The sequence below is a fragment of the Cyrtonyx montezumae genome, unplaced genomic scaffold (genome assembly GCF_038088225.1).
Source record: "Cyrtonyx montezumae isolate F1298 unplaced genomic scaffold, pur_monq_1.0 scaffold_25, whole genome shotgun sequence".
In the NCBI taxonomy this organism is placed as follows: Eukaryota; Metazoa; Chordata; class Aves; order Galliformes; family Odontophoridae; genus Cyrtonyx; species Cyrtonyx montezumae.
The window spans coordinates 228149-240149 of record NW_027071992.1 but is presented as its reverse complement, the minus strand read 5'-3'; the positions used below and the strand labels follow the sequence as shown (position 1 = coordinate 240149).

Sequence of the window (12001 nt, the reverse complement as noted above, 5' to 3'; positions counted from 1 at the left end):
TTTCCTCTCATTTCGCTTAAGACTGTTCCCCTTGTTCCATCCCTGTCAGACTCTGTTCTGCTTGTAAATTCCCTTTAAGTACTGGAAAGCCACAAGGTCTCCCCACAGTCCTCCCTCCTTCATGCAGAAGCAGCTCAGCTGCTCCCTCAGCCTGTCTTGAAAGGAGAGGTGCTCCAGCACTTTAAGCTTCTTCAAGGTCCTCCTCTGGACTGCTCCAACAGTTCCACATCCTTCTAGAGCTGGGGCCCCAAGCTGGACACAGCACTGAATGTGGGGCCACCTCCCTCTCCCTGCTGAAACCCCTCTTTTGTTGCAGCCCAGGATACTGTTGGCCTATTAGGCTATAAGTGCAGACTGCTGAGTCACGTCCAAGTTCTTCTCTGCAGTGCTCTCAGTGAGTTCTTCCACTCTGTACACGTTTACCTTAAATAAGAGAAAATTCTCATCTGCAGCCACCCTAGATCACTCATGTGTTTCAAGACTGTGAATATAACAGGTGTGAAATGGTTCACAAAGGAAATAATTTAAACATTAAGTCAGCAACAAGTTACAAAGATTTTCCAGAATGAAAACAGATTTTAGTTAAAAACAGTTATTAGCAATGGATAATACAGGTAACAGTCAGAGCAGTATGCTAAACAAAAACATTGCTAGCACAGCTTTCACCACAAGAACCAAGAAGAAATCATCGCGTCACAGATTTCTGACAATACTTACTCCTGAACTGAAGGACTTCTTTAGATAGGAACAGTAATAACTGTAGTATAAGATACCATCTGAGAGATAGATGATTTAGAACGAAAAGATTAAACTAGTGACACCAGGCACTTTCTGTATCCACAGTGAGTAACCTTTCCAGATGGGTACATTTTACACATATCCCAAAAAGTAGACATTTCTGGATTTGGAATCATACCATGAGCTTTGTTTCCACATCAAATCTAACACACTCCACAGTTTTAACTTCGTGAAATTCAAAGATAAATCTATGACACCTTTTCTAAAACAGATGATAAAACATTTTCCAAGGCTAAGCCAAACTAGCTTCATTTGTCCAAGTATTTAGAGGCATTTTCTTTTTCTTTTTGTTTTTGCTAAGCACATGTAAAATAACACACTTTAAAGAAACATACACATTGACAAGTAATGTTGGATTCTACACTTTATTAAATTAGTCATACATAAATCAATAAAGGGACAGGTGCTCATTTTTATTTTTTATTTTTTTTAACAGTAGTCACTGTTTCTTCAGTTGTTTTGGTATCTTTCCTACCAGAAATTTCCAGCTCTCCCCACTGTCAGCAGAACAGCCAATGCTGATAGCTCACTGACTTTGTTTAGGTAAAGTCAACTGTCAGCCTGCAGAATAGTATGAGCTAGCCTAGCTGATTTTGTCCAGTGCACATTAATGAGCACTGAATTCAAATAACAGATCTGCAGGTACAGTGACATCTGGCAAACAGAGATGAACAGGCTGAAGATACTGAAATCATTACAGAAAACTTGGAAGTGAAAAAATACATTCTGGATTTAGCTTGAGCATCCAAAACATTCAAAAGACACGTTTATTTAAAAAAAACAAGTAAGCCACAAGGTAATCCCCATGCAGTTAAGCAACGGAACAGAAGCTCCTATCATAGCCATTTTAAAGATTATCCATTTTTAAAAGTTCATATTTCATCAAAGGTTTGTCACTGTATAACTTCTAAGAAAGAAATTATACATTTAATTATAAAATATTTAAATTTAAGCAATTTGGTGTAAACATAAGACTATCAATATAGAGTATTTCAAATATCTCAACAACTCCCTCCTTCTGCTTACACAATGACAGAACATAATCGATTTAAAAACAGAAAATAATTTTAAATAAACAGTAAGCATACTTCATTTCAAGATATTGCACATATTTATACAATATTAATATCATTATTGCACAGTGATGTATATTAAATTTAGCCCTACCAACATGTACAAATTGAACAACATAAACTTGGCTGTGCTCTGAATTCCTCTCATTTGAAGATCAACCAGTTTTTGTGTCCAGTGACAAGACAGACATTCTCAAGAACTGAAATCAAGTAGCTTGACTCTTCCACTTTATCACACAGATAATAACGCAAATTAATCTGGTATTCAATTGTCCAAGGAAGTATTAACTTGAGCAACTACAGTTGCCAACTCTCTGCCTTGCAGAGATGGTGCCAGATAAAATCTTAGAAAAGGGACATCAGCAAGCACAACATGACACTCAAGCTAGTGAGTCCCTTTCTCGGGAGCTTGCCATGCAGATATGCTCCATGGCAGCTTTAATCAGTTTTATTTTGTTGAACAGCAGAGACAGTTCATGAAACTGCTTGTGACTCTAACAAAGTTTCACATGTTCAATATAAAAGAACTCAGAAGTGCTAGCAATTTCATTTCTCATAGCCTAAAAAAGTATTACTTAAAAAAAAATTGCATTACCTCGGTTATGCCTCTTCTTCTACCTCCTGCATCATATTCTTTTCACAGAGTATGATAAGCATGCAATGGCTCCAGTCTGAATCCAGCCATATTCCATCTGAACCCTGACTACTACCAATGCTAAATTAATTTGCAGTCATAAAACACTACAAAATACTTCATGTGAATTACACTACTGCATTGTTATTTAAAAAACATTTCGATTGTATGCTTAGACTTGATTGATGGCTTGGCCTTTTTTGATGCTGACTGTGAAGTTATTAGTCCAGACCTAAAAATAAAAATAAAATTAAAGAGATATAATACACAATATATATTTATATAACTTTCAAACTACTTTTTTCTTAACTTGAATATTTTACAATATGAGTTGTGTACTTAGTTTTTGTTTTCAGCATAACCTCACCTTTTTGTTCCTTGTAATGATTTTTGACACTGCTGTCCTCTGCTTAAACCTCCTGAAGAGTAATTGGGAACAATAAAAGTGAATTACTTCAAAAATGAAAGAATGATGCAGAAATTATATACATAGCAGAACTTTTAAAAGAACAGTTCTGGATAAAGATTTTCCTTCCCTTATTTATTTATTTTTTTTTAAGCTCAACAGTAGTGGAACTGAATCTGATCAAAGATTAATTGAAAAGAGAAACAATCTGAATAAACAGGCTGTGTGTTTAACATGTTATAGGTACAACTATGGGACCTCAGCAATTCCTGGCTTTATGTTTACGTTCACAACCTCTGTTTTTGCCAGCACATTAATTCAAATCTTCTGTCAAGTGAATCTCTGAAACAATCTAGATTAAAGACATTTTCAGTAATTTTCACCTAAACTTCAGTGACCTTGCAAACATCAAGCTGATTATGGTAGGGAGGGAGCAGACAATTTACAGAAATGATCAGTAATTCCTATGTTACCACTTCTGCAAATGATAATGCACTATGTAATTGCCACCTAATTAAGAAACCTCGTTTGTCAATAAAACCAATCTGACATCTTTAAAATACAGTAGTTTCCCCTTACACAGACATTACCCCAATGAATTTGTTGCAAAAATATCCTGATATATCTTGAAAAGTTAAAAGTATACAAGTACCAAATTATTGGCATTACACAAGTAGATAATGTGAATAACCAAATTATATCTTAACATGCATACTCACCAACTCTGTTTGAATTTTCCGTATCAGAAGTCTTAGCAGAACAATTATCTTTTTCTATAAGCTCCTGGATAAGGCCTTTGTTTAAGCAGACATCTACATGTCTGTTAAATGACATAAGGCTGGTGGTTTTCTGTTCTGAATTACAAACTGGACAAACAAGAACACTATCTTCTTTGGCTTCACTAGTTTCTTCTGTATGATCCATCTCTCCAAACTGTTCTGCATTCTCTTGTGAATTTCTTCTGGGAAAGATACACTGTTTTATGCTTGCACTTCTAGGAATATCAATGAGATCATCAGGCTGTTTTTCTCCGTAAGGTTTTACAGATACTATCTGAGTGAATTTTTTATCTCTGCTACTGCTAGAAGAGTTTTCAAATGTACTTGCTGACTGGTCTGCTCCTGCTAATTGATCTGTTTTTTGTTTTTTTTTACAGGCATCAATATTTTCATTTTCACAGTGGGATAAGAAGTTATATGTATTTTCTCTTGAAACATCATTTTCAGGTATTTCCACAGTATCTTTTACAAGAGTTCCAGCAAGACATTCATCAATGTGCCTATTAATCTCTTCCAAATTACTACTACTTTGCTCCTCAAAACAAACAGGGCAAGTGAAGATCTCACATACATTAGACTTCTGCAAGTCTGAGACCTTATTTGCTTCTTCCACAAAATTTGCTGTTGATTTTATACCATGAAAGTGCTGCTTACCTACACTTTCATTTGGAAAAAGATTATTACAGTCTAGTTGCCTTGCTGCTCGCTTTTTATCAAAAAAACTCCCTCTGGAAGATGCTTCTGAGCTTTTTGTGACATTTTCTTGGTTGGATTTCTCCAGATGAAGCCTTGGAAATTCAACTTCTTTTCCTGATTTTAAGAAGCTTGTAATGCTTTTTTGTTGGTATCTCTTCTCTTCTTCACTTAGAAATCCTGATACTCGTACACCTAATAATGAAAAACAAAGTCACAACTTAAAATATCAGTATTTAAAAAAACCTGATATTTACTTAAAATCTTTTTGAGGTGAACATTCACCCAATATAAGTGTGCTTTTCCTATGAACAGAGGCCTGGAAATGTTAACAACGGATTAATGCACTTTTATCAGACCTGAAAACTTGCACAGCTTTATTATTAATTTCAATACCAAAAAGCAGTAATTGCCTGCACCATAGTATGAGGCTATAAACGTTAACACAGTTAAGTAAATTTCAGTCCAAAAGACAAATTCACATCAGGTTTCCCCACCATTTTATTTTATTATTTTTTCCCTTCAGCACATTCTGCTACTATGGACAACTAAGTTTAATACTTTACTGAACTGTTCAAATCAGAGGACATGTAAGCACTCCAAGTCATGGGCCTTAGATTCAAAATACAGAATTCATTTTGACAGAATTTTTCAAATTTCTCACAAAACTTTGCGTCTTCAAATTTCCAAGCACTTTTATTTAACACATTTGTTTCCAAAAGAGGTTATGTACAGAAACAAATTGTTGCTGTACTGCAAAGCAGATTTAAAAACGTTTATAAGGCAGCAGAATTAAGAACTGTTACACATTTAAGACTGTACTCTCCTGCAAATGTGTATGATGTTCCAGAGCAATTAGGTAGTAGGAAAGGTACAACTTCTATTAGGAAAACATACTAGTTACTATTCAGTACTCCAGAGATGTTTTACTTTGCAAAAACCTCTTTGGTAATTGAGAAAGGATAAATTCCTTTATATCAGTTTTATTTTAGAGTACAGTCTACTACTTCCTTTTGCTATACGATCTAATTCTGAAAAGAGCTTTACCCATAAGTCTTATCCTTAAAGGGTGAGGAGCAACACTATCAATTTCCGTTCCTAACAACATTTTTGCAACAGCAAATATTTCATCCTCAGCAGAAACAGAAGACAGCACTGTTGAAGCTCTTGTTTTTACTTCAAAGTTCACATTCTTTAGCTTCAAAGTAACAGTTTTACCCTATTTAAAAAATAAAAATAGAAAAAGTTATACATATCTTATATGACACAGACAGAAATATAAATGCAGCATCTCTGTAAGGGCCTTAAAGCCACAGTCAAGACTTCCTTCTTATCAGTGTGCAGCAAAGGGTACAGCCAAAAATTTATCTGTAAGAATTTACATTGCTCTAAAACTACTGCCAAAGTAAAATTCTCTAAAATAGGACAATTGGCTATGGCTCCCATCTGACCTTCTGTCATCTATGCATGATCACTAGATTTCAGGCTTTGGCTACAGTCACAACCTCTACCCTCTCTACCAAAATTATTTTCTCACTTGGAAGCTTTCAGTGCCTCATATCTTAGTTTTGCTGGGAAAATACTAAGAATGTGTAAGTAATATCTTATTAAGGATCCTTCCTCAGTGTTGTCAGAGCAACACATAACATCTGTGTTTGGCAGATACTGTTTGGCAAAAACTTCCATAACATTCCATTTGTGACTTATCACGGACATTCACATGAAAATAAGTGACACTCCTCGTGCTTTGGTGCACTTGTAAGTTTACTCCTTTGATCTATTTGCTGTTGATTTCTCTTTCAACCTGACACCTGCTGAGACAATTATTTGTGGCAGAAGAGGACTAATGAGAACTCTTTTAGGTCTTGAATGTTATTCCTGGCTTTACCATAAAGACAAATACAGAAGTTAATCTTTCCAGAAAATACATAAGTTGCTCCAAAAGTAATGCTTCCTATTTATTTCCATAGAAAGTACAACATCTACAAGAAGCAGAATATCACCATTTTCAACAGTCACCATCATTAGCTATGTATTCTTGCCAGCAATGACCAAGAAGCTGCATGTGGCACATTAAAATCACAGAATCCTTACAGTTGAAAGAGACTTTAAAAGCTCCAACCAAAATCTCCCCTTTTTGAGCTTGAAGCCATTTTCCCTCGCTCTTTCACCACAGACCCTGCTAAGGAGTCTGTCAACTTCTTTCCTGTAGCTCCCTTTTACTTTGCCCCTCAGCTGCCATCTGTCACAGGCCAACAAAACATAAAGGAATACTGACAGGAAGGTTCAACCTCTCTACTGCCATACCACCAAGATCTGCTTCTGATGTCATGGGATAACACCTTGAAATAGAAAGCATTACATTCAGAACAGCCCTCATAAAACAAAATTTGAGAGAAGGAATACAGGGGCTGTTCATATCATTCTTACTACCAAGTGGTTAGACTAACTTTTCTGGAAACCAGGAACATAGGATTTTTAAACTATACTACTGGCCACTGATTGGATTCCATATAAAAATAGGAGAGAAACAGCATTTTAAGTATACTAGAATTGCATGATTGATGGTGAATGGAGCTACATCCAGTCGGCAACCAGTCATAAGTGGCCTTTCCCAAGGGTTTGTACTGGGGCCTGCCCTCTTCAATACATTTACTGATGACCTGGGCGAGGACACTGAGTGCACCCTCAGTAAGTTTGTCAGCGACAAGCTGAGAGGAAACATCCATCTGCCTGAGAGAAGGAAGACCCTACAGAGGGATCTGGATTGGGCCAAGGCCAGTGGGATGAAGTTCAACAAGACCAAGTGCCATATCCTGCACTTTGGCCACAATAACCCCCCAGCAATGCTACAGGCTTGGGGCAGAGAGGCTGGAAGAACATGTGGAAGAAATGGACCTGAAAGTGTTGGTCGATGCTTGTCTGAATGTGAACCAGCAGTGCGGCCAAGAAGGCCAATGGCATTCTGGCTTGTATCAAAAATAGTGCTGCCAGCAGGAGCAGAGAAGTGATCATCCCCCTGTACTCAGCATGGGTGAGATCACACCTTGAGTACTGTGTTCAGTTTTGGGTTCCTCACTACAAGAAAGATATTGAGGTGCTGGAGCTTGCCTAGAAGAGGGCAGTGAAGCTGGTGCGAGGTCTGGAGCACAAGTCTGATGAGGAGCAGCTGAGGGAACTGGGACTGTGTAGTCTGGAGGAGGCTCAGGTGAGACCTTACTGATCTCTACAACATCTTGAGAGGAAGTTGTGGACAGGTGGGGGTCGGCCTCTTCTCCTGCGTAACTGGTGACGGGAATAGAGGCAATAGTCTCAAGTTGTGCCAGGGGAGATTCAGGTTGGACGTTAGGAAAAATTTATTCTCCAAAATAATGGTCATGCACTGTAACAGGCTGCCCAGGAAGGTGATAGAGTCACTGTCCCTGGAAGTGTTCAAGAAACATTTGGATGTTGCACTAAAGGACATGGTTTCATGGTTTAGTGGGGAAATATTGATGTTAGATAGACAGCTGGACTGGATGATCTTGGAGGTTCCGATCTTGGTGATTCTATGATTGACCAGAGCACAGCTCATAGACATCAGATTCTTTTCAACAGCTCTCATATTTTTTAACATTGGCATTAGCAATTTTTTTAAGACATTCTAGACCTTACTTGGTCAAAGTAAGTTTTTCTACACTTACTATCAGATATCCATCTGAACAAAATCAAAATAATGTCTAAAACATACAAACTATCTGCGAACTATGTAAGATAATTGCCTGAAGACAGATCACAAAGTGATGCTGATTCAAACTACTACTACATTTTGAGTGCAAAGTGGTGTCCTTTTGAAAGTAAATAGATGGAAAAATACCTTGAGTCCCTCTTTCTGTAAGTCCTGAGCAAGTTCCCTGCAGAGTTCTCGACACAAGCTGTACTGATCTTCCGCCGTGTTAATTTCACTGAATGTTCTAAGATAAAGACAAAGAACTCTTTTCAATATAAATCCTAAAGCTTGTTCAGTGACCGCCATCTAAATGGTTTTTTTTTGTTGTTTTGTTTTTTGTTTTAACACTTGAATAGATCTACATTAAAAAAAATTATGGAGTTTGAGTGCTTACTTCAAATATATAAAAGAATATTGATACATATACTGTACAAAAAGATTTATGTACATTTATGTGCTCATAGATGTTTGTTAAACCCTTCAAATAATGAAACAATATATCAGCTCAGCTTTTCATGCAGTAGCTGAAAACGAATAAGATTTAACGTCACTGATGTTTAAATATTTGCAAGAGAGAATATTAACACCAGCTGAATTCACGGAGGCAGCAAAGTAATTTGTATGTAATCTCCTTTGTACACTGCTGTGTAACATCAGAAGAAAGAGAAGATTAGAAAGTCAACATCAGAGCCAAGTGTCAGAAATAAATAATGCAGATACAAAGAAAAATATGCCAGCTAGGATAATTATGGCTAGTCACAGAGGATGAAAAACTCACTTTCTACCAAAAACGTTGTTAGAGATTCTCATCAGGGGAATTAATGTATTGTTTTTTTCCATTAATCCATCTGCTTTTTAGGAATAATATGAGGAAAAGCAAGTTTCAGTTAGTCATGGTTTTAAGGCACACTGGAATTAAAACTTTGAGTGGTTAGATGCTTCTGGAATAGTTTCACAAACCCACTGTTTCATTTCAGGCATGATATTTTTTGTACTTACAAGTGCAAAGTCAATGCAGTTACACTAGTTTTCATGTCTCAAAGTTATATTTAGGTTTACTGGATTGTATTGCTTAATCACCTTCTATTATGATTCACATTCCCCTAAGTATACTTGCATGCTGCCAGACTAACAGATTGAATATTTAACTATGGGTCCATTACCCAATATGTGAGGTGATATTATATAGATAATACTGCAGTGATTTACAGCATTGCAATGCTGCAGTATGTGGAAAGTTATATGATTTGGAAGTTTGGAAGGGGCAAGAGAGAGAGAATGTCATTTCAAGCGCCTCTCTTCCCTTCATATAAACTAGCTGCATGATCCCAGCAGCCCACTGATGTCTCTCATCCAACCAAATCTTTGTTCAGAGAGAATTAAGCAAAGTAAAAACACAGAAGGGCAACAGCCTACTCAGATTATCTACCAGCCTGCAAAACAGCACAAGACTGGCCTGAACTTGATCTTCCTGGAGGAGAAAAGGCTTCAGGGAGACCTCATTTGTGGCCTTCTAGTATGTAATGGGGCTTAAAAAAAAAAACAAAAAAAACAGACGGTAACAGCAGACAGTGATAGGACAAGGAGAAACAGTTTTAAAATAAATAAGGGGACATTTAGACCAGGCATTAGGAGGAAATCCTTACTAAAGTTGTCCCAAACTATTATGTCTCAATAGGAATATTAATCTAAAGGAGTATTAAGTTACTAAGAATGTGTTAGGAAACACATTTCAGAAACCATTGCAAAATTAGTGCCTTTCAAGACTTTATCACATTATACATGTTATGCACGTGATTGCAGGCTACTAGACCAACACTGGCATTAAGCTGAAACACAAAAAAAATTCAATGTTTCCACTCTACATTATGGTTCAAGGAGAAGGAGACGATGAGAAATAGGAAAATAAACCAACATGAGTACTTCCAGAGCATTCTGAAGCCAAAAAGGGGTTGGGGTGAGGTTGGTGCCTGAATGAGATTTAGTGAGCTTGGTTAGCTTTTTAAAATATGTAAATACACAATGAATTTATATGAAAAAACTATACACATCTGGACATGAAGTAGATATAGTGATTAATGTAAATTTTTTCAAGATAAAAAATGCATACCTTTCAGTGCTCATACTTTTTCTTTCTCCATCCCTTTAAAAAGAAAAATAAATTAATACATTCACTTGGCCAGTAACAGTTATTTTTTTGTGCTTCAAAAAATAGTTCATTTCTCTGTAAAATCTGAATAATACCTTTTTCGGCAAATCTTGTACATTAAGCTTGTCTGAGTGCAAAGCAAACACACACACACGTATATACCTTAATAAATATGTCAATATAATATATAATAATATTTACATATATCAGTAAGAATTACCAGTTTGCAAAATAAACTTGTTCTCTCTTACCAGAGAGAGTTATCTGAAAACTAAATAAAAATCTGTTTCTCCTAGGTAGAACACAATTATTGCTAGTAAAATCCACACCATGTAAAAAACGTACTATGTATATTTGGATATTTGTCTGAATGTTTAATTTGCCTTCTGCCTGAATTTTTGCCCATGGAAAATGTGACATACTAAGGCCTTTTCTTTTTTCCTATTTTTTTTTCTCCAAGTTTTTACTAAGAATTATTTAGCAATGGTTCTGTACTTTCAGATGCAGAAGGTCTTCAGAATTATTTCTTTTTATATTCTTCTATCTATAAATTTAAGTCTTTCCTCATAAATGCAGTTTTTATCCTAAAATTTTCAAAAAAGATCCCAGTCAAAAGCAATGACCGTACGATGAACCAATTATTGAGAACTCACGTGGTCACATATTAAGGGCTTGCTTTTTCCATATTAAAATAACTTAAATCAAGTTGATGTTAGTAAAAAATCAAACAATGAAACAAATCTTTGACGACATCATCAAGAATGTCAAAAATCAAGATTATCACTGCAAAAGGGAAGCAAGTTTTTTCCCAGACTGTATAATATCTAAGACAGTGTAAATAAGGAAACAATCTAGCAATTTTAAAGGAGCATTTCAGGCTCCATTATCATTGCAGAAACAAATAAAACAACAATCTGATTTTCATAGAATCATAAAATCAAAAAGGTTGGAAGACCCACAGTGTCACCCAGTCCAACCAGTTTTATTCAAATCCCCTTCACAGAGTCAGCCCTACCACATGTTCTTTCTCAAGTCACCAACTTCCTGGGTTTTTTTTGTTATATTTTTCAGGAGCATTCATGGCAGAACATTACCTGTCTACAATAATTTAACTGTCAATATTATTTTGTAGACAAACTGGAAAAGTGTAAGATCTATTACTGTCAGGAAACTAAAGGAAATAAGGTGAAATACGTTTTTCAGAAGTAAGATACTTTAGAAGCTTATTCCTAGTGAAATCAAATCATGATCAAGCCATTTATGGATAGAATTTTATAGCTTCTGAAAGGACAGAAGGATATTTATGGAAATAATATTTACAAGAAAGGACTCAATCTCTAATTAGGAATCTTGGTTCTTAAAATACCAAATAGCAAAGTGCTATGATTTTTAAAGTTAAGTGCAGCATTTTTGTATCCAGGGCAGGCTTAGAAATGAGGTACAGTATTGAAAAGACAGATTTACTAGCAAAAATTATTTCTCCCCGTTCAAACAATAGGATAAAAAAAACATACAATAATGAATCTCAGAAGAAGAGATAGGAAGAAGAATTTTAAATCTTCAGTTCTATTCTCGTAAATTCCTAAGTTATCTTAGACATGTACATAAAATGATAGGAGACACGTAAAAATTACCTACTTTCAATAGAAACAAGGAAGTTTACCACCAATGTGATTTTCAATACTATCAGACAATAAAAAATGGTGAAGGTGTATTATTTTAATAAAATAAACATGACTGAACATCTCTGCTGTGGATAA

At 35.8% G+C, this 12001-nt stretch overlaps 1 protein-coding gene across 2 annotated transcripts in view; it reads right to left on the bottom strand.

The window, feature by feature from the left end:
* Positions 1-62: 62 nt before the first annotated feature.
* POLK (DNA polymerase kappa) overlaps positions 63-12001 on the bottom strand; it is a 35059-nt gene continuing 23120 nt past the window's right edge. Inside the window, exons 11-16 of one of the 2 annotated variants that reach the window (XM_065739742.1) lie at positions 10203-10235; positions 8240-8336; positions 5431-5602; positions 3631-4578; positions 2873-2924; positions 63-423 (exon numbers count right to left, since the gene is read on the bottom strand). In XM_065739742.1, coding sequence (XP_065595814.1) covers positions 420-423; positions 2873-2924; positions 3631-4578; positions 5431-5602; positions 8240-8336; positions 10203-10235 — 1306 coding nt within the window. In that variant the 3' untranslated portion in view covers positions 63-419. Of the gene's footprint in view, positions 424-1149; positions 2738-2872; positions 2925-3630; positions 4579-5430; positions 5603-8239; positions 8337-10202; positions 10236-12001 lie in introns of those variants that run through there. The other variant, XM_065739741.1, reaches the window with a different exon arrangement.